This window comes from Thalassophryne amazonica, chromosome 1, assembly GCF_902500255.1.
Source record: "Thalassophryne amazonica chromosome 1, fThaAma1.1, whole genome shotgun sequence".
Taxonomy (NCBI): Eukaryota; Metazoa; Chordata; class Actinopteri; order Batrachoidiformes; family Batrachoididae; genus Thalassophryne; species Thalassophryne amazonica.
Genome location: NC_047103.1, coordinates 44392133 through 44411844, shown reverse-complemented (window position 1 = coordinate 44411844; position 19712 = coordinate 44392133). Strand labels below are relative to the sequence as shown.

Below are 19712 nucleotides of genomic sequence, written 5' to 3'. Positions count from 1 at the left end.
TTGTCTACTACAAGTCCTAACATGAAATTATTCTCAAAATAGTTAGTCAATAAAGTTACTGATTTGGTATTACCTAACAAAGGTACGGTGAAGTTCTGCAGTATAAATGTAGGCTGTACTGAAACCAGCAGTTGCAGAGAATTTTTCCAGAACAGCGATGACTGTTACTACCACAGGGAGGTCTGTGAACAAATTAAATAGAGATAAATGTAAAATATTGTACATGTGATTGGAGAAAATGATAGTAAATTACATGTAAAGAAAAAAGAAAATTTTAAATAATTATATTTATAATACCCTCTGGAACAGCAAGGATCAAAAGGCAAACAATGCCCCCAATGAGCATATATCCTGCTTGACTTGGTCTACTTCCAAGGTACTGAGTTGAAGCCAAATATGCCAAGTAGGCTGGAATTTCAACTAAACCAAAGATGAACTGTGTGAGGTAGATGCTTAGACCAAAACTTCCGACATTCAGGCTCAGTCCATAATACAGTACTCTATGCAAACCTGGTGTCAGAGATGGATAGATATTTTCAGTTTGGCATACAAACAAGAACTTAAGACATTTTTGCTATTTTGGGTACTATGATGCTCTATAGTACAGAGTGTAACACGCATGACACAAGTGCATTGAGATGTGTCTAACTCCACTTTCCTATTTAAGCAGTACATTATCAGAATCAGAATCACCTTTATTGTCATTGTAATTTGCATTACAATGAGATTTGAGTGCAACTCCAAAAAGGTGCTTTCCGTGGTGCAAGTAATTTTTTGCCAATATAAAAGATAGTGAAAATGAATGGTAAATTATTCAGAGTATATATACAACTAATATAAACATAAGTTAAAATAAAATAAAATAAAATGTGGACCAAGTAAAATGTAAAACGAGAATTATATACAACTGTGGAATCATACTGCACGGGAATATTGTACATGGTTTACAGATTATTGCACAAGAAACTTGAAAAGTGCGGATTAGAGCGATTTGTTATTGTTCAGTGCAGTGATCGCTCTGGGGTGAAAGCTGTCCCTGAGTCTATTTGTCCTAGTTTTGATTGACCTATACCACTGTAGTAGCTCAAACAGGTGGCTGCTGGGGTGGGATGTGTTTTTAATGATGCTGGCAGCTCTGCTGATGTAGCGAGAGCTGGCAATGTCTTCCAGGCTGGGCAGAGAGCAACCAGTGATCCCCTGGGCCATTTTGATCACCCTCTGCAGCGATCTCCTGTCTGCTGCTGAGCACCCCCGTACCACACTGTGATGCAGTACATCAGAATGCTCTCGATGGTGGCTCTGCATGAACAACACCAGCAGCTTCTCCTCCAGATTGTTTCTCCTGAGCACCCTCAGGAAGTGGAGTCGCTGCTGGGCTTTCTTCACCACCACTGTGGTGTTGGCAGTCCAGGAGAGGCTATCAGAGAGCGGCACTCCCAGGAACCTGATGGAGCTGAACCTTTCCACACAGTCCCCTTGGATGTAGAGCGGGGCTGGGTCAGCCCTGTTCTTCCTGAAGTCTAGGATTATTTCTTTTGTTTTTGTGGTGTTCAGCGGCAGGTTGTTAGCTGAACACCATGCTGTCAGTCGATTGACATCTGTGATCAAACAGCCAACATCCTAAGCTTGCATTAAGATGGGGCCCTTGGACTCTTTCAAAGAAAAGATAAACCCCATACAGCAAGACCTGGTATATCTCCAGGTACCAAAGAGGAGACAGTTTATGCCATGCATGCTTGGATCTGTAAACAAAATCCACCATATTCAGGATTTAAGATTACCCCAAAGTACATTCCACACATAGCTGTGAATCCTTATCAGACCGCCAGACCAGAGCAACTCAACTCCCCCCTCACATAAAAAAGAAACCTTCACAGAAAGACACCCTTTTCACCAAAAGTCCTAAAAAGATGTTTTTCACACTAAACTCAAAAGAAAACAGCTCACTGAAAGATTACTCTTGAGGTGACGATTATTGCAAAGGTTTTGTGGTTGAAATCAACCCGAAATTACCTATTTTGCATTTCTGCTAGATAAATCCAGGTCTAACCATGGAACAAGAGTGACCCCTGTGGAATGACTTGGGAAAGACAGGTTAATTGATTTCCTGCAAGACTCCAACTCCTAACCTCATTTTAAAAAGGGAGTTTCATTGTATTGTTGTAGCAAAAGAACAAAAAAAAAAAAAAGAGAAAAGGAAACATGTCACTCTTTTCTATGCATGCATGAAAGTGTTATATTTGATGTGTTATAACTCTGTTCATTGGGGAATGTTTACTTAATGTGTTCTCTTATATATATATGTGTGTGTGTGGTATATAATTCCAGGTAAACCAGTTACAAGATTTATTCTGCAGGACTCAAAACGGAATGTTGGAGCCATGCTGATTTATATATATAAAACTAGACAAAGGAAACTCCAGAAACTACGTTACCCAGAATTCTTGGGGGTGGAGCTTGTTAAACCTTTAAAAAGAGCTCGCACCCGGGAACTTGCTCTCTTACGCTCCCCTCTTACGTTTTCTCTTCACCTTACGCTTTTCTTTCTTCTTTTCTTTGAGTTTAAAGACGCATCTAGCCATCAGTAGAAAAGATTTATGACTCTTTGTTTAATGCCACGTGCTACTTAAGACTCATTCTTGTTTGCCGTACTGAGAAGAATTTACTTTATTTTTCCGACAGATAACTTTTGCAACCTTTGCATTTAACTTCCTTCCTTCCTTCCTTCAAATTTTCAAATTAAAACCTTTTTCTTTTTCAAACTCCAAATTCCTTTCACAAACATTTTTCTTCTAAACTCAGCTATTTTTGCACTGAATTCCGATTCGACCAAGCCTCACACGGGGCACCAATATACTGTAGGTGAAAACCACAGGATGGATATAATAATGTTTTGGAATATTGAAAATTATCACTTGTGGATAATTTTATATCGGGGCACTCCAAGGGACTAGTTAAATTAGCTACTTAACCAGTCACAAAACTTGCGAGTCATTCAGCACATTGTGCTCTGTTTGTCCAGACACGGGTTTGCCTGAGCTGAGATTCTGATGTTACACTGAGCCTATAGTCCAGAAGGATTGCCAGTGGTTGCTTCCCTGACTCAGGAGACGTCCTGGTCAAAGTTTGTCTGAGAGAAAAGGGAGGGGGACCCCCGTGTCCACCATCTTGTGTTTTAAAAGTGCTGTATTGTTCCAAAGGACCGCCGAGTCCGCCATTTTATGAAGAAAAACAAGCACAAGTTATTGTTGTTGAGTGGAAAAGTTTGAAAAGGAGGCATTGCCTGCTTCAAACCCCCTCTGTGTGCGAAAGACGTCACGACGTCATCAACAGCTTGACGCACTGCTGTCAAACTGCGCTACGTCATACGCATGACGTAAACAGTCGCCATCTTAGTACGCCAGCTCCGAACGGCTTAGCGGCCCACGAGCGGTGTTGAAAATCATAAATGAGTTGTGTCATTAAGCATCACTTGGTGAACCAAGCTGCTTCTAATGGTCACTAACTGCACGAAACCTGCATGTTAATCAGTCACTAGCGACAGTACGGGCCTGCTAACAGAGCGCTAACACGCACTAGCTTCTACAGCCATGCTAACGGCCCCTTAACTCGGACTGAACACTAATCAGCCATCGGAAAGCCGGAGGCAATAGTGTGCTAACAGGCCGTTAGCCGTTCTCAAATGCCGAGGCTCCGATCATTGAATTAACCCAGGTGCTAACCACCGCAGCTAAGTGCCTGACCAGTTAGTCTAGCTTCCGCTTACAACATAACAGCATGCTACAGTAACCGGATAGTCTGCTGACTGCTGGTAACTAGCCTGTACTGCATGTAAATAATTTCCAGTGACTTTTTAAACTTTTCTTTCTACCACTTAAAAGAATAACTACCATTAACTGAGACATTTATTATCAAGTCTTATCAAATCAAATCAAATCAATTTTATTTATATAGCGCCAAATCACAACAAATAGTTGCCCCAAGGCGCTTTATATTGTAAGGCAAAAGCCATACAATAATTACAGAAAAACCCCAACGGTAAAAACAACCCCCTGTGAGCAAGCACTTGGCGACAGTGGGAAGGAAAAACTCCCTTTTAACAGGAAGAAACCTCCAGCAGAACCAGGCTCAGGAAGGGGCAGTCTTCTGCTGGGACTGGTTGGGGTTGAGGGGAGAGAATCAGGAAAAAGACATGCTTTGGAAGAGAGCAGAGATCAATCACTAAATGATTAAATGCAGAGTGGTGCATACAAAGCAAAAGAGAAAGAAACACTCAGTGCATCATGGGAAACCCCCAGCAGTCTAAGTCTATAGCAGCATAACTAAGGGATGGTTCAGGGTCACCTGATCCAGCCCTAACTATAAGCTTTAGCAAAAAGGAAAGTTTTAAGCCTAATCTTAAAAGTAGAGAGGGTGTCTGTCTCCCTGATCCGAACTGGGAGCTGGTTCCACAGGAGAGGAGCCTGAAAGCTGAAGGCTCTGCCTCCCATTCTACTCTTAAAAACCCTAGGAACTACAAGTAAGCCTGCAGTCTGAGAGCGAAGCGCTCTATTGGAGTGATATGGTACTATGAGGTCCCTAAGATAAGATGGGACCTGATTATTCAAAACCTTATAAGTAAGAAGAAGAATTTTAAATTCTATTCTAGAATTAACAGGAAGCCAATGAAGAGAGGCCAATATGGGTGAAATATGCTCTCTCCTTCTAGTCCCCGTCAGTACTCTAGCTGCAGCATTTTGAATTAACTGAAGGCTTTTCAGGGAACTTTTAGGACAACCTGATAATAATGAATTACAATAGTCCAGCCTAGAGGAAATAAATGCATGAATTAGTTTTTCAGCATCACTCTGAGACAAGACCTTTCTAATTTTAGAGATATTGCGCAAAAGCAAAAGAGCAGTCCTACATATTTGCTTAATATGCGCATTGAAGGACAATTATCTTATCTTTTTTAACTCTTTTGATGTCACTTTTCCAATTCTAATTGGAAATACTAATCTTTTATTCCACTGTCTGGATACTAACCAAGTGTACACACTTATATTTTTAATCTTGTTGTTTTCACAAATAACTAATGAACTTTACAGTTTCAATCCTATTTAATTAGGATTAATCAGGAGATCATTTAATAACAATAAAGAAAAAAAAAATTCTTGTTTATAACGCACCTACCTCATTAAAAGAACACCTCCTTCAGGAGTGATTTCTTTTTAAAGCGAAAGTGCTGAAGCTTTACCGAAGTGTAACCCATAGCAATTCTAAACAGAGAATATTGGTGTTACATCACAATAACTAAACAAAATAACATGTTGCGAAAGTGTAGTGACACGGACCCACAACAGGGGGCGTAAATGAACGGACAATGAAAGAGTCGAATATGAACACTTTACTGTCGTGAATGAGCACAACCACAATACAGAGGAATATAAAATTTTGCAAACAGTCAATCACAAAGGTGACGTGTGGGCAGGCTCGAGGATAGAAGACGTCTGTCCTGAGAAGAACCGTAACCACACAATTTCCTCCGCCACCGAACCTGGAGAATACTGGAGCCGCCAAGTCCCGAGTCCCCAGGTGGCCACTGTCTCCGAATGTCAGATCTGGTACTGCTGGCGAGGAGCAGAAACAATAAGATGTGGGTGTGTGTACACCCAGTAACAACAAAGGTGGAGATTCCACCTCCACCTCAAATCCAGAACCCTGGCACGTGCAGTGTTAGTGAGTACTTATCAAAGTTTGGCGTGGGGAGCGAAGACGTCAGCCCTCCACGTACCACAAATCCAGCCTCCAGCTGCAAGCACTCACAGAACCGACTGCAAACAACACAAAAGCAAAAACTGTCTGTGAAAGACAAAACAAACGGCTGAGCAGTTTACCTTCACAGGTCGAAGATATCTCGGCAACGAGGTGGAGATGACGTCCGGGTTTTATGGAGTAGCATGATGAAGTGTAGATGGGTGACAGCTGTCATGAGATGATGAGTGACAGCTGTCACCCCCGGCTGTGTCCGTGGCGGCAGCGCCCTCTCGTGCCTGAAGCCCGCACTTCAGGCAGGGCGCCCTCTGGCGGTGGGCCAGCAGTACCTCCTCTTCTGGCGGCCCACACAACATAACACTCCTCTATATTTTCCTTTTGCATTCGTGTGAATTCTCCACTGCTGGTTTCACCTGTAGTTAACTCACTAATCACTTTCACACTTCTGCAGCTGGATCATCTGTAAATATTTTTATTGTCGCTCATCTTATTTTGTTGTCAATTCTTTATTGTTTTGTTTCTGGTGGACGCTGTCTAACTGTTATCCCAGAAAGCCAACATGGCCACACCCAGTGACAACAAACCAAGAACTTCTACCGACCTGGAAAGCCAAGGTCGTAGCGACTCAGGTGAGCTTTTAGAAGAGGTCCTATCCGACCTGACTGCCGAAATATTGCCTGGCTACTTGCTACTCGTGAAAGCATAGTTGTTGAGATGTCTGAACTCATCAGTCAGACATTAGCAGCAACTGTGGAAAAGAAAAACTTGGATACAGTACTTGGCAAGTTAGCCATTGCCACAGGCCTGAAGCTCAAAAACGCGGAATCACTCATGGATAAATCAGTTCTTTCTATAAAAAGGCAGAAAGAACAAAATGCCGAATTGCGTGAGGAGAATAAACTCCTGAGACAGCAATTGGAAGAAAAACAACAGTCTTTGACCCTTGTTGAAGAAAAGTTGGAAGACCTACAGGCTTCCCCAAATCAGTCCGATGAATCAGATACCGCATCTGATCCTGGAACTAAAGACCAAACCTTACTCCTGAAAGAAACTCTTCAGGAACATGACAATGAAATTAAGGAGTTACAAACTGAACTTAGCTCCGCGTATCGAGAACATGGCGAAGCTCATGATTTATTCCAACAGGCGTATGGTGAGCTTAAAACATTGAAGAGTCATGCTGGAAAGCATGAAGACATTTTGGAGTCTGAAAAGCTGAAGACTCGTGAGGTGCTGAGACGTCTGACAGATACACAAAATCTTTTAGACGATACTCGAGAACAAAATGAACACCTCAATGCTGAAGTGCAATCATTAAAGCGCGAATGACAATTAAACTCCCAATCACCGGGAGACCCTGAACAAAGAGTCATGTGGAAAAGCGGAACGCAAACGTTCAACACCACAGACTGTAAGGAAGCGCGCCCTGAACCCCTGTCAGGACTCATGTCGCATCCTCAGGAGTTCCAACCTCCTTATCCTGGGTATCGAGAGACACCGCCTCTCCTTCGCACTCAGACGCGTCCTACCACAGTCCTTAATGACAGAGAACTAGATAAGTTGCATGGCTTATTAACCGCTTTGAGCCAACGTCAGGAGGCTCCCCCGACACGTGCGTATTTAAACGACATACGCTATTACCTCAGGGATCTCACTCATGCTACCGGTGAACATTACATCTACCTCATCAAGCGGACTTCCAGCCGTGAGGTCAGCCGGTTTGTTGAGCATCAACCCACGGAGGTACGACAAGACTTTGCTAAACTTAGCTTAGCATTAGAAAAAGAATATTCGGATCACTCCGTTCGGACAGGCCTAGCCGCCGCTATGGCCATCAAACAAGGCAGGTGCAAACCGCCTCATCAATATTACAACAGGTTCCTCTGTACCTATTTCGGCACTCGAAATGAACCAGGTATGGAAGAGGACCTTAATTTTAAAACCTTGTTCCTTGAGAACCTCCACCCTAATACGAGTCATCATCTGGGAATCCTGGGAGATCCCAATGAGGTTCCCATACAGTACCTGCGTGACCTTGCTATGAAAGGTTTCGCTAAACAATTTAAGAGAGAGGGTAAATCCGAGGACAAAATGATCCTCAGCCTTGAAGCACCTAGACCTACCCTCGAGCTTGAAGGCACCTCCGGGGGGTCATTTAAATCTCATGCTGGCTTTGCCACTACCTCCCCTCGACAGATGAAACCATCTGTCAATAGCCGACCCAAAGACTGAGGTTGACCACGAGCAAAACCGCAGTGGTCCCCACAAAACCAAAGTGACTTTGGAACCAGAGAGGGATCCAAAATTGGTGAAAATCGGGGTAATAAATTCAAACCCAGACAGTGGGAGAAGCCCACCACATGGGAAGATCACCCCGATGACAGACGGATTCTGGTTGCTTTCCAGTCGTGTGAATATCCGATTGTGATTGTGCATGAGCTGAACATACCAGAACATGTCCTGTGAGGCTTCATCACGGCGTTTCTTTTCGCCATGCAGCTCCGCCGCGACGCGCGGAATTTATCCGCCTTTGTTCCTCTTTCCATGACAAAATCAAGACAGATCAAGATGGATCAAGACAGCGTCCAGTTTAGAAATGAACGGCACATTTCACTGTTACAGGAGTTTTTGTCATGGAAAGAGGAACAAAGGTGGAGGAATTCCGCGCATCGCAGCGGAGCTGCATGGCGAAAAGAAATGCTGTGATGAAGCCTCACAGGACATGTTCTGGCATGTCCATGAGCTGGACATGCCAGAACATGTCCAATCACATGCACAATCACAATCGGATATTCACACGACTGGAAAGCAACCGGAATCCGTCTGAAATCCACCTTTTAGCTGTCCTGTGAGACCAACACCGAGGTGGTTTTGTCCCGCGTAATGAACGGCTCCGTGGCGCGTCCCTTGGCTTCTTTTTCCATGAAAAAAAAACTCCTGTAACAGTGGAATGTGCCGGAAAAAGTGCTGATGTCCACATCTTCTGCCTTTTTGTGAAAGTCAGATAAGGTCCCGGATCAACAAAGCTTTCACATTGGAAATGATCTGGTTGTTTGTGCGGGGTGTCAGCCTGTCCATCGGCACTGGGAGCGCGCTGCACTCTCAGCAGTTGTGGGCCGTCCTTAAAGGGGCAGTAACACTCCTTAATCTGTTTAATCCCCATAAAATCGTCCCTGAAAGCCATATTAATTTTTCGAATGGTGTCCACCTGGAGGTCTCTTACAGTTTCTGGAAAAAAATTGATGCAGCAAAGATCCAAATCATTCAGACATTTATTCGCAATAAAAAATAGACGAGAGGGGTAGACCACACCTCACTCAAAGCCTGCTCACAGGCGAATGAAGCAACCGACAAGCATGAAAAAACTCACGCATACGCACGAGGGTTCAAGCTTGGCTGACGCAATCACACGTGATTCAAATCCATATGGTTTTTGAAAAAAATAATGACGGACGGATACTTTTCTAACAGACCTCGTATGTGGACTCAAGCTTCCACCAAGAAATCCGGAAGATCATGAAAAGCCTCCTCCAGGAATTTGAGGATGAAAAGGCCAAAAAGAAAGCTAACGTGCTGTGTGTAAACCGCATAGCTCCAACCACCCACCTGGTGTCTTCACAAACTCTGCCAGAGGCATCTGAGGAAGACCTATACTGGAGTGTAGACAACCGTTAGCATCACCATCTCAGGATCCACATCCTGAGACACTGTACCTTTCAGATGGGGATCAAGAACCGGGAGAGACCAAGTCTGGTCCTCCCAGTGCCATCTTGGTAGTCCAGGTTGATCAGGACCAGAGATCAGGCGCTGATCCAGCGTCCATTATAACTGGACAACCACCCGTACGGAAATTCTTAGGCAACCTCTCTGAGAAGGGGATTGCAAAGAAAATCTATTTGTCCCTAATCCTGGAAAACTCACTAAGACATGAGGCTCTTCTGCACACCGCTGCCGATGTCACCTTGATGTCTACCTCACTGTTTAAACAACTGCAGGTAGCAGCACAGCAGGCCAACAGAAACCTCCATCTATCACGTGTTCATTGGAGATCCAGCCCTGCACGAACAACCCGGCAACTTTGTCCTCAATGGCTCTAGTCAACATCACTGTTGGACCCATGAGTCTGGTACACCCTGTGTACATATCAGCACTCGACACCATTCCCTTCCTCATAGGGAAAGAGTTTCTCAACCGATTTGAACCCCTCATCAATTTCAAATGGTTAAAACTGTGGGCACAGGTCCGTCACCCTCACCCGCCTGAGGTGACTCAACCGGCCATGCCCCAGTGTTATGCCATTGAGATCCAAAATGATACAGAACCCCCACGCACACGGTCACAGCGGACATTCCATCTGCTGTCGACCCGCGGAACACTTCATGGCCCCCAGATGCACTGCTGGCCGAGAAGGACACTTTCCTCTGTAAGCTGTCAGAGGACACTAATGCGAGTGAGTACTGCCCTCTGGTAGTAGATGGTCTCCATTTGGAAAACACACACACTGCTGACGTAGCTCTGGCTCTTTGGGCCGAAAGATCAGCTATTAGTCAAAGTCTGTTTGACTCATTCAGCAAACCCAACCAAGACATTTTATATGTGGAAAAATCTTTCCGTTATCCAAAGGACCCTCTAACCCAGACCGTACTCAAGGCAACCGGAATCTGCACACTCAGAATGCGCTGGAACAGATGAGAATTGAGCCACTCATTCTTAGTCGTTTCAAGCTTACCATGCTCTGTCTACATAGGAGGTGACCTTCTTGTCCGATTGGAGGCGCAGGTTGACAGAGTCAATCAGGTCCTCTGGTCCTTAACCAGAGCATGCGATGACCCCGCTTACTCCGATCCAGACTATCTAAGGTCTGGACAATTGATCCCTGATGCATGTCAGGTAGTGAGTGATGGTCACATCACGATACCCGCCAACCTGAAAAACGCACCACTCCACCTCGTGATATGTCCAGGACAATGGCTCAGACACTCACAGGCAGTCTTCCAGCCATCCCAGCTCTTCACCAAACTGGGACTATCTCTGGAAGCCACTCCACTTCTGAGCCTAGGAAGTCGGACAACCCGCTTGATGGTGCATAATGACACTGGTGAAGATATCCTGATTCCCAAAGCCACCCCACTGGGTTGATTAATCAGCATTGAATTCCAGGACTTTGAGCTGAACATCCCAGTTCTTGGCCAAGTCCCTCCATCGCTTCTTCCCTGTTCACAACGGGGGGTTGTCTTTTCCAAACCCACAGGAGCAATCGCTGTATTTCCAGCAAACATCTCCGAGGAAGACACTGTCAGCAGAATAGACCTTGATGACCCTGACCACATGGTCCTCCAGACCCTTACGGTCCTCACGGTAGACTCGCAAAACAAAACGAATGCTGGAAATGACAATGAACCAGCTCGGAACCTTAACCCAGGTTCTGATTCTGAATTTGCATCTCAGATAGAACAAGTCATAGCAGCAGCAGATGCCTTAAAGAATGATGAGGAACGAGGACGTCTAAGAGACCTACTCTATAAATTCCAAGCGTCCTTTGCTAATGATTTGTTGGACTGTGGGCTCACCCACATCCACTCTGTGCGCATCCCAACTCCTCCAAATGCACTGCCCACCTTCGTGTGACAGTACAAAATTCCTCTGGCATCCTATGAACCTGTACAGGAAATCATAGATGACCTATTGGAAAAAGGGATCGTAAGACCGTGCAACAGCACCTTTTCAGCCCCTGTATGGCCGGTAATCAAACCAAACGGTAGGTGGAGACTTACCATCGATTACCGCAAACTCAACCAACAGGTGTCGCTATCTCGATGGCCGATGACTCGGTTAGAACAGGAACTTCCTAAAGTAAAAGACGAAAAATACTTTTCCACGCTCAACGTGGCCTCCGGGTTCTGGACAATCCCTGTCCATGAAGACGATCAATACAAACTGGCATTCACCTTCGCCAACCACCAGTACACTTTCATCAGGTGCCCATTTGACTATGCCAACTCACCTGCAGAGTTTAACATCTTCTTGAACAAGGTGTGCCCCGATGCAAACGAGCGAGGCACCCTTATCTATGTCAACGATGTCCTAATGCAAAACCCAACATTAGACACACATTTGGATGAGATAGACCACATCCTAAGCCAACTCACGAATGCTGGTGCAAAAATCTCACTTTCAAAGTGTCAATGGTGTCGGACCAAGGTCAACTATGTGGGCCTACTTGTCAGACCAAACGGAGTGCAACCACAAGTTGGACGAGTCCAAGGCATCACCAACATCAAAATGCCTACGAACATAACAGAACTGCGCAGCTTTCTGGGAGTGTGCAACTATTCCCGCCAATTCATTGAAAACTATGCAGATTTGGCGAAACCACTGACAGACCTGCTCAAAAATGATATGCCGTTCCTATGGGGTGAACCCCAAGAACAGGCCATGCAGGCTCTGAAAGACAAACTCTGCTCAGCCCCATGCCTAGCATACCCTGATTGTAGCAAGGAATTTCACCTAGAGGTGGGAATTTCCAATCAATGCCTAAGTGCGGGACTGTACCAGATGTGCGACAAAGATAGGCGAGTGGTCGCATACGTGAGCAAAATGCTACAATCGCCGAAACTTAAATTCAGTGACTGTGAAAAAGCCCTACTAGCAACAGTCTGGGCTGTGAAACATTTCGCCAACTACCTGGGCGGACAAAAAGTCATTATAGAAACCTGTCATCAACCAGTGACATTCCTTAACAGTCAAAGACTGCGAGAAGGTGTAGTAACCAACTCACGAGTTGCCTCGTGGTTGATGGCACTGCAAAGCTTTGACATGGAGGTGCAGTACGCACAAGACCGCAAAACTCCCCTAGGCACAGGGTTAGCTGCTTGCCAGTGCTGCACCGAAGACACACTGGCTGCAAACCCGTTTAACAAAGACTTGTTACCACCCGACTCCCCTAATCACCACTACTTTGACCAAAATGCCTGCCAAGGCATGATCACTGCGTATGTGGACGGCTGCTCATTTCACCATGAAACAGTTGCCTGGGCAGGAGTGGGGGTTGCGTGGATTGACAACACACCACATGAGCCACAAAAATTCCAGCTGGGACCACAGTCCTCTCAGTATGCTGAAATCACGGGCATACTCATAACATGCCAGTTAGCTGTGGCGCAAAATCTCAAAACGTTTGTGCTATGCACAGATTCGAACTATGCACACCTTAGCTTTCTGTGCCATCTACCCTGCTGGAAATGCAATAGTTTCATGACCTCCAACAAGAAATTGGTCAAACACAAAGAACTGTTTGCGGCTTGTGATCACCTCATAACCACGCACGACCTCCAGCTATACTGGAAAAAGGTCAGAGGTCACTCCCGCACACCAGGTCAAGACAAAGAATTTAATGACTTGCTGACACACTAGCCAAGCAAGGTGCCCTAGACAGCACGCCGTGGGCATCCGATGAGGCACTTTTGCCCCACCCTCCCACCCATGCTGTAGACCCTGTCACATCTCCCGTCCCCACAACAGTCTCGGTTGCTCCAGCTTTCTCAGACTCCGACCTGGCTTCACTCCAGGCTCTGAATCCGGCCATAAACAAAATGGTGCTACACCTCACTGATCCTCAAGTTCACCCACTCACTGAGGATGATTTTGCTTTTGTCCCCGACTTAAAACAGCTGTACCATGCCCGAGATAACCTACAAGTGCTCTGTGGCATCTTGTTCTATGCTTCCAAGGATCTCTCTTCACCTGCATTAGTGGTTCCTCGTAACCACCGGGGGGTGATGTTGATGCACAGGCACGATTCAGCATGCGCAGGTCACAGAGGAACGAAAGCAACATACAATGCGATATGACAGGTGGCATATTGGCCAAAAATGGAGAAGGATGTAAGCGATTACATCGAAGTCTGCTTGGTCTGTTGCCAAATCCAACCTGTGAACCTGATTTACAGAGCTCCCTTACAAAAAAGAGGGATTTCCTTCCCTTGGTCAGATCTACAAATCGACTGGGTAGGACCCCTCATGAAGTCTGCAAGAGGAAACAAATATTTCCTTACTGTCACATGTGACTTCACCAAATGGCTGGAATGTCTACCGGCTCCGAACAATACAGCCTTGACAACAGCCTATTTGTTGATGAATCACATCTTTTCACGATTTGGACTACCTATCCGCATAAACTCGGATAGAGGCACCCACTTCACCAGCGAAGTCATGCAATAGCTCTGGCAAGTGCTGGGGGTAAAGGCGAACTTCCACATCAGCCACCACCCTCAGTCATCAGGACAGGTGGAAAGGGCCAACCGAAACTGTGGTGACCATCCTGCGCAAATATGTGGCAGACAACCACAGAGACTGGGATGTGAAACTTTCCCTGGTCCTCATGGCCATCCAAGCGACCCCTCACGAATCGACGGGGTTCTCCCCTTTTCAAATGATGACAGGCCGTCAAATGACGCTCCCCCTCCACTTGCTGTATCAGCCAGGTGAGGCAAACATTGCGACAGCGTACACGGCTCAACAATACATGACTGACCTGACTGAACATCTGAAAGCCACCTTCTCCTTTGCTCAAAAACACTTGAACGAAAGCGCATAAGGTCGAAAAGCCTACTATGACCAGAAGGCGTCCCACCATGAGATACAAGTGGGGGACAAGGTTTGGTACTACTCATTCGGGCAACCCAGCCAGAAAACAACCAGGTTAACTCGCAAGTTGCTACCACGTTGGACCGGACCGTATTTGGTAACTGACAAACTCTCTGCCGTCGTATACCAAATCAAGGTCAGCAATGGTCAAAGAGAATCAGTTTTCAAGTGGGTACACCGCAACCAAATTAAGCCTCACAAAACCCCCATGGGACTCACCGGGGACGTCACAGTTGCCGATAGAACTTAAAACAACTCATTAGGTCGAGAGGACGCAAAGAAGGAATATCGACATCTGCCGCGTCCCAAACAATCGAATCACACCGATCAAGACAAATTAAGAAAATAACTTTAACTTCCAACAGGACTAATAAAACAACTCAGGTGATCTCACAACACCACCGTAGTGGGGGTGAACCACCACGTGAATTCCATCCTTAACAACAAAAGAAAAAGAGGCAACAGCCTAACACTCTATTTAAGAATTAGTCAGATCACTTAAACTCTGTGCTATAAGCCAGGAAAGAAAAAGAAAAATCTCTGACCATTTTAAGACAAATCCCTAACCATGTTTGTTGTGTTTGCCAGGATGACCTGGCTCGTGACCCTGCTGCTCCTCAGTGCAACCATCGCCAACAGCTCCCCAGACGTGGTTGAATTCGGACCAGAATCGGGCATCGTCCTGAAGGACCAGCCAGGCTTATTGATAACAAACTGCCGCCTGCACACACAGAGGGTGTTCGTCAGGTTCGACCCCACAGAAGTGTACAAGGCCAACTTCACCAGCCGTACAGTGGACTGGTCTCCTGGGCAGGTAGCCGGTGGACCGAGTCTGTCCTGAAGCATGCTGAGGCAGACATAGTCCACATGCTATGCCAGATGGAGAAGTTCACGGTAACGCAAGCAGAACTGAGTGGACTCAACAAAAGAGAGAAGAGGTTCATTGGAGGTCTGCTAATGGCAGCCTCAGCTGTAGGATCCCTCTTCAGTTTTGGCTTATCAGCAGTTAACACCGTCACACTATCAATGATAAAGAGACACGTTAGCGAGCTCCAAGAGGTAATCCCTGAAATACAGACTCAACTTAACGTACAGAGAGAAGGTCTTGAGACCATCGGACAAACCGTACGAGACACCGTGGTAATCCTTAACACCCATACCAACGTGCTCAAAAAGACCATGGGCGTAATTGACCAACTAACGTCAGTGTTGCAGGAAGACTATGCACACACACAGATGTTGAATATGCTCATGGCAGACATGACCAGGGACGTCGGATCTTCCATTGACAGCCTCGCCGTCAGTAGGATTCCACCCTACATTGTCCCTTTAACCCTGGTCTACCAACCTCTCGAGTCCGCAACTCATAGTCAAGTCATGCCGCTACAAGCTCATCTCGCATATGCATTGGGAAGCTCAATCCCAATCTGTGTAGATCCAGAGGACCTTGAAATGGCATTTCTAATTAACTTACCGATTGTCACTAATGAAAACATGTACAGGCTCAAAAGTGTCGTGAACATAGGTCTCTGGCAAGGAGACAATCACCTTAAGATCCACACACCACCCGTAGTGGCTTTCAATGACGCTAACCCTGAGCTATACTTAGTGCCGAATCTTAAAATGTGCACTGTCACAAAAGACATCCATTATTTATGTCCAGCAAACCGTTCATCTGAGATGACACTGGCGGCATCTGCGGTCTCAAAACTCTTACTGGGACAAATCGCTGTCCAACGACCATCACGCCTTTCTGCTAAGTCACGGACACTCAGGTAGAGATAGTAGGACTGTATAAAACCCCCTGTGATTGGACTAGTTGGGCTGTTCCGCCTACCCTCTAGGTTATGGTAAATGGTGTATTCCACTTTGCCTGCCTTGTTGAACCTGTAAATTGATTGATAGTTTTGTTGCTCTGAACGTGTGCCGCGTGTGCGTGAATATTAACAAACCACACACACAAACACTTGTTACTTGCATGTCCTAATAAAGTCCTGGAATCCAAAGGCTGTGGATAAGACTTCATTTCAAGTCTCCAGTACCTTCTGACAGAGGATAGGAATATCCAGCTGTAACTAGCCAGTCAATACACAGGCACAACGTTCACAACAAGTGGCCCTTCGAGCCGGATGTAGTTTCAGCTTTCCTAATGGCGACATCCAGATATGAAGAAGAGCAAAGTATCCGTCCGAGGAGGACTCATCGGCCCCCCGGACATCTGGATGACTTTCTCCTGACCTATCCATCACAACGGCCAAATCCAGTATACACTGAGGTTGCCAGGACCTTTCCCATGCATCAAACATCTACTCCAATGTATCCAGCAGGTGGTGTTGACGGGTCATTAGAGACTGAGAGATGGCGGAGGATGGAACATTGTGTAACTCAGGTTCAGAATCAAGTGAGGGAGTTACAGAGTGCACTACAAGTATCGCTGAACCTCAACAGAGTGTCATCAAAAATGCAGCACTTCCCTCAGACTCGGAGTGCCAGCTTACCTTTACTCAACGACAGTTCATCTCTGCTCAACGAAGATGGTAATCAACCCATAAGGGACCCAGCTATGGGCAGTTTGGAGGTCATCGCTCCTTTATCTCCATTGCCACCGGACTATAACATGAGTACTGTACAGCCAACCTCTCCTCTCACAGTACAGTCTACGGTTACCCCCTCAATTTCACAGCCAACAGTACCCGCTTCTACTATAGCAGGAGTGACTGCAGCGCTGCCTGTTTATGTCTTCCCTTCCGTGGCTTCTACAGCTACATCTCCATCAGTTCCAGTAGTATCCAGTTCTACGTTTATAGCTGCTAATCCACATTTCCCCTGGCAACAACAGAGAGACTTTAATTGGCCTGCATCACTCCCTGCATGGTCTGCACAACCTAGTGTTGCCCAGTACGACTTCTCTGGCATGATGCAGCATCCTCCTACAGTCCTGCCCCCTGCCAACTCCGCTCAAGGCCCACTACCCTGGATACCAGGCTCATATCCAACTCAGCCAAACGTTGTAGTCCAACCTCCAGTTGTGAGTTTGCCTAACGCGTGTCGCAACCCCATTCCAGCCCCACAGTCTCCTGTTAGCATCCAGTATGGTGCACCTCAAAGACCAAACTTGATGGAAATGGCTATATCTTCCTCCTATGGCATCCCCAAACCCAAGCTGATTAGTTTCACTACAGGAAAAAAGAAAGTGATTTTCTCTTGTTAAAGAAGGGACTAGATGGTGTGTTGGGACCACACACGCATCTGTCTGAGGATTATAAATTTCAAGTACTGCTGGACCATCTGAAATTCCCTGCTGCATTTCAAATAGCAACAAGGTATATTTATGACCCTATGCCTTACACTAGAGCAATGCAAGCTCTACAGCAACGCTATGGGCAGCCGCGGCAGTTAGTACAAGGTGAAATTAACAACATCCTGAGGGCCCCTACAGTGAGAGCAGGAGATACACAGGGGTTTGAGGACTTCGCGCTCTCAGTTAGTAGCCTAGTGGGATTGGTAAACTCTATGGAAGGAGCAGCCAGGAGTGAACTCGAGTGTGGTTCTCATGTGGACAGACTTCTGAGTAAACTCCCCCTTTCATATCAGGACAGTTTTGCTGAATATTGCCTCACAAAGGGTATTCTGCAAAGTGACTCTGTTACAACATATACTCTCCCTGACTTTGCACAATGGTTAGAAAGGAAGTCACAGGCTATTCAGATATTTAGAAGAGCAGCTGAGAGCTGTATACCTGAAAAGCTACGCCCAGACCGCCGGGAAAAACCCTTTAAACAACACAAACCTCCATCATCCATTTACTATGGCACCGATAAGGCTATATCACCCCCTCTCAACGGCGCCTCTGTCTCTACAGAGAATAAAGATGGCTCTAAATGCAAGAAAAGAGAGAAATTCAAGCCCTATTGCCCCTTCTGCAGTAGTACAGAGCACTATTTGAGTTCCTGTTCAGATTTCTGTAAACTAAGCACTGCTCAAATTGTTACCTGGATTAACGATAACAAGAAATGTTGGCGATGTGGACGGGGCCATCAACCTGACTGCTGTAATCTGAAAAAACCATGTGGTACCTGTGGAGAGCAACATCTACAGATTCTCCATGAAGCACCCTCCAGCGCTAATAGGAGTGTCCTAACATTGAGTACAACATCTAGTATGGTGTACTTGGATCATGCTACACACTCAGAGCGTGTCATGCTCAAAGTAGTACCAGTTACCCTACACAGCAATGGCCAATCTCTGTCTACACACGCAATTCTAGATGACGGATCGGAAAGGACTATAGTACTATCCGCTGCAGTTCACTATTTGAAACTAAATACCATAGAGGATTCCCTCAAACTGTGCACCATAAGGCAGGAAGTATCCCAGGTACAGGGAGCAACTGTTTCCTTTGACGTGAGTGTATCCGAATCTCCCCAAATCAAATATCATATTGGCAATGCATTCACCGCAAAGGACCTTGATCTGGCTAAACAATCCTGCCCAATGGATATACTCCGTCAGAAATATTCACACCTGACAGACATTCCCTTTGAAGCATTTAAAGATGTGCAGCCTATGCTTCTTATAGGCTCAGACAACGCACAGCTCATCACACCTCTGTCACCAGTGAGAGTTGGTCCTATAGACAGCCCTGTGGCTGTGCACACAAAGCTTGGCTGGGCTGTCCAGGGGCCTGCGACCTTCCTGCACCAGCCTACTGACACATCATGTCTGCATACATCCCTAGCTCCATCTCCTTCTCAAGTTTTAAGACATAATGTAGAGAAGCTGTGGCAATTGGATGTAATTCCCTTTCGGTCCGAGAAGGAGATAACTCGGTCCAAGCAGGATAAAGAGGCGTTAGAGTTATTGCAGAGCGCTACTGAACGGGTACAGATTGAGGGAGTATCCCATTACGCAACCCCTCTACTCCGGCGTAAAACTGCTTCCAAACTACAAGCTGGTCCTGAAGCAGTTATGGCACTCCTGCGGTCTACAGAGAGGCATCTAGCTAAAGACTGTGATTTAGCTGCTGTGTATAATGCAGAAATACGAAAACTGGAAGAGGAAGGATATACCAGGAAAATCACTCCCGAAGAGGCAAACAGCACAGATGAATCCTGGTTCATTCCCCATCATATTGTACATCACAATAACAAGCCCAGGATAGTTTTCAACTGTTCATACCACTACAAAAACGACTGCCTTAACAACCAGCTGTTACCAGGTCCAACACTTGGTCCCTCACTCATAGGTGTCCTATTGAGATTTAGAGAACACCCCTTTGCTGTGAGCGGGGACATACGTAGCATGTTCCACCAA

General features: G+C 45.9%; 1 protein-coding gene across 1 annotated transcript in view; it reads right to left on the bottom strand.

The window, feature by feature from the left end:
• Nucleotides 1-19712, bottom strand: part of LOC117520966 (solute carrier family 22 member 13-like) — a 217624-nt gene that overhangs the window by 25587 nt on the left and 172325 nt on the right. Inside the window, exons 2-3 of the mRNA XM_034182608.1 lie at nt 298-379; nt 74-182 (exon numbers count right to left, since the gene is read on the bottom strand). Coding sequence (XP_034038499.1) covers nt 74-182; nt 298-346 — 158 coding nt within the window. The 5' untranslated portion in view covers nt 347-379. The remainder of the gene's footprint in view (nt 1-73; nt 183-297; nt 380-19712) is intronic.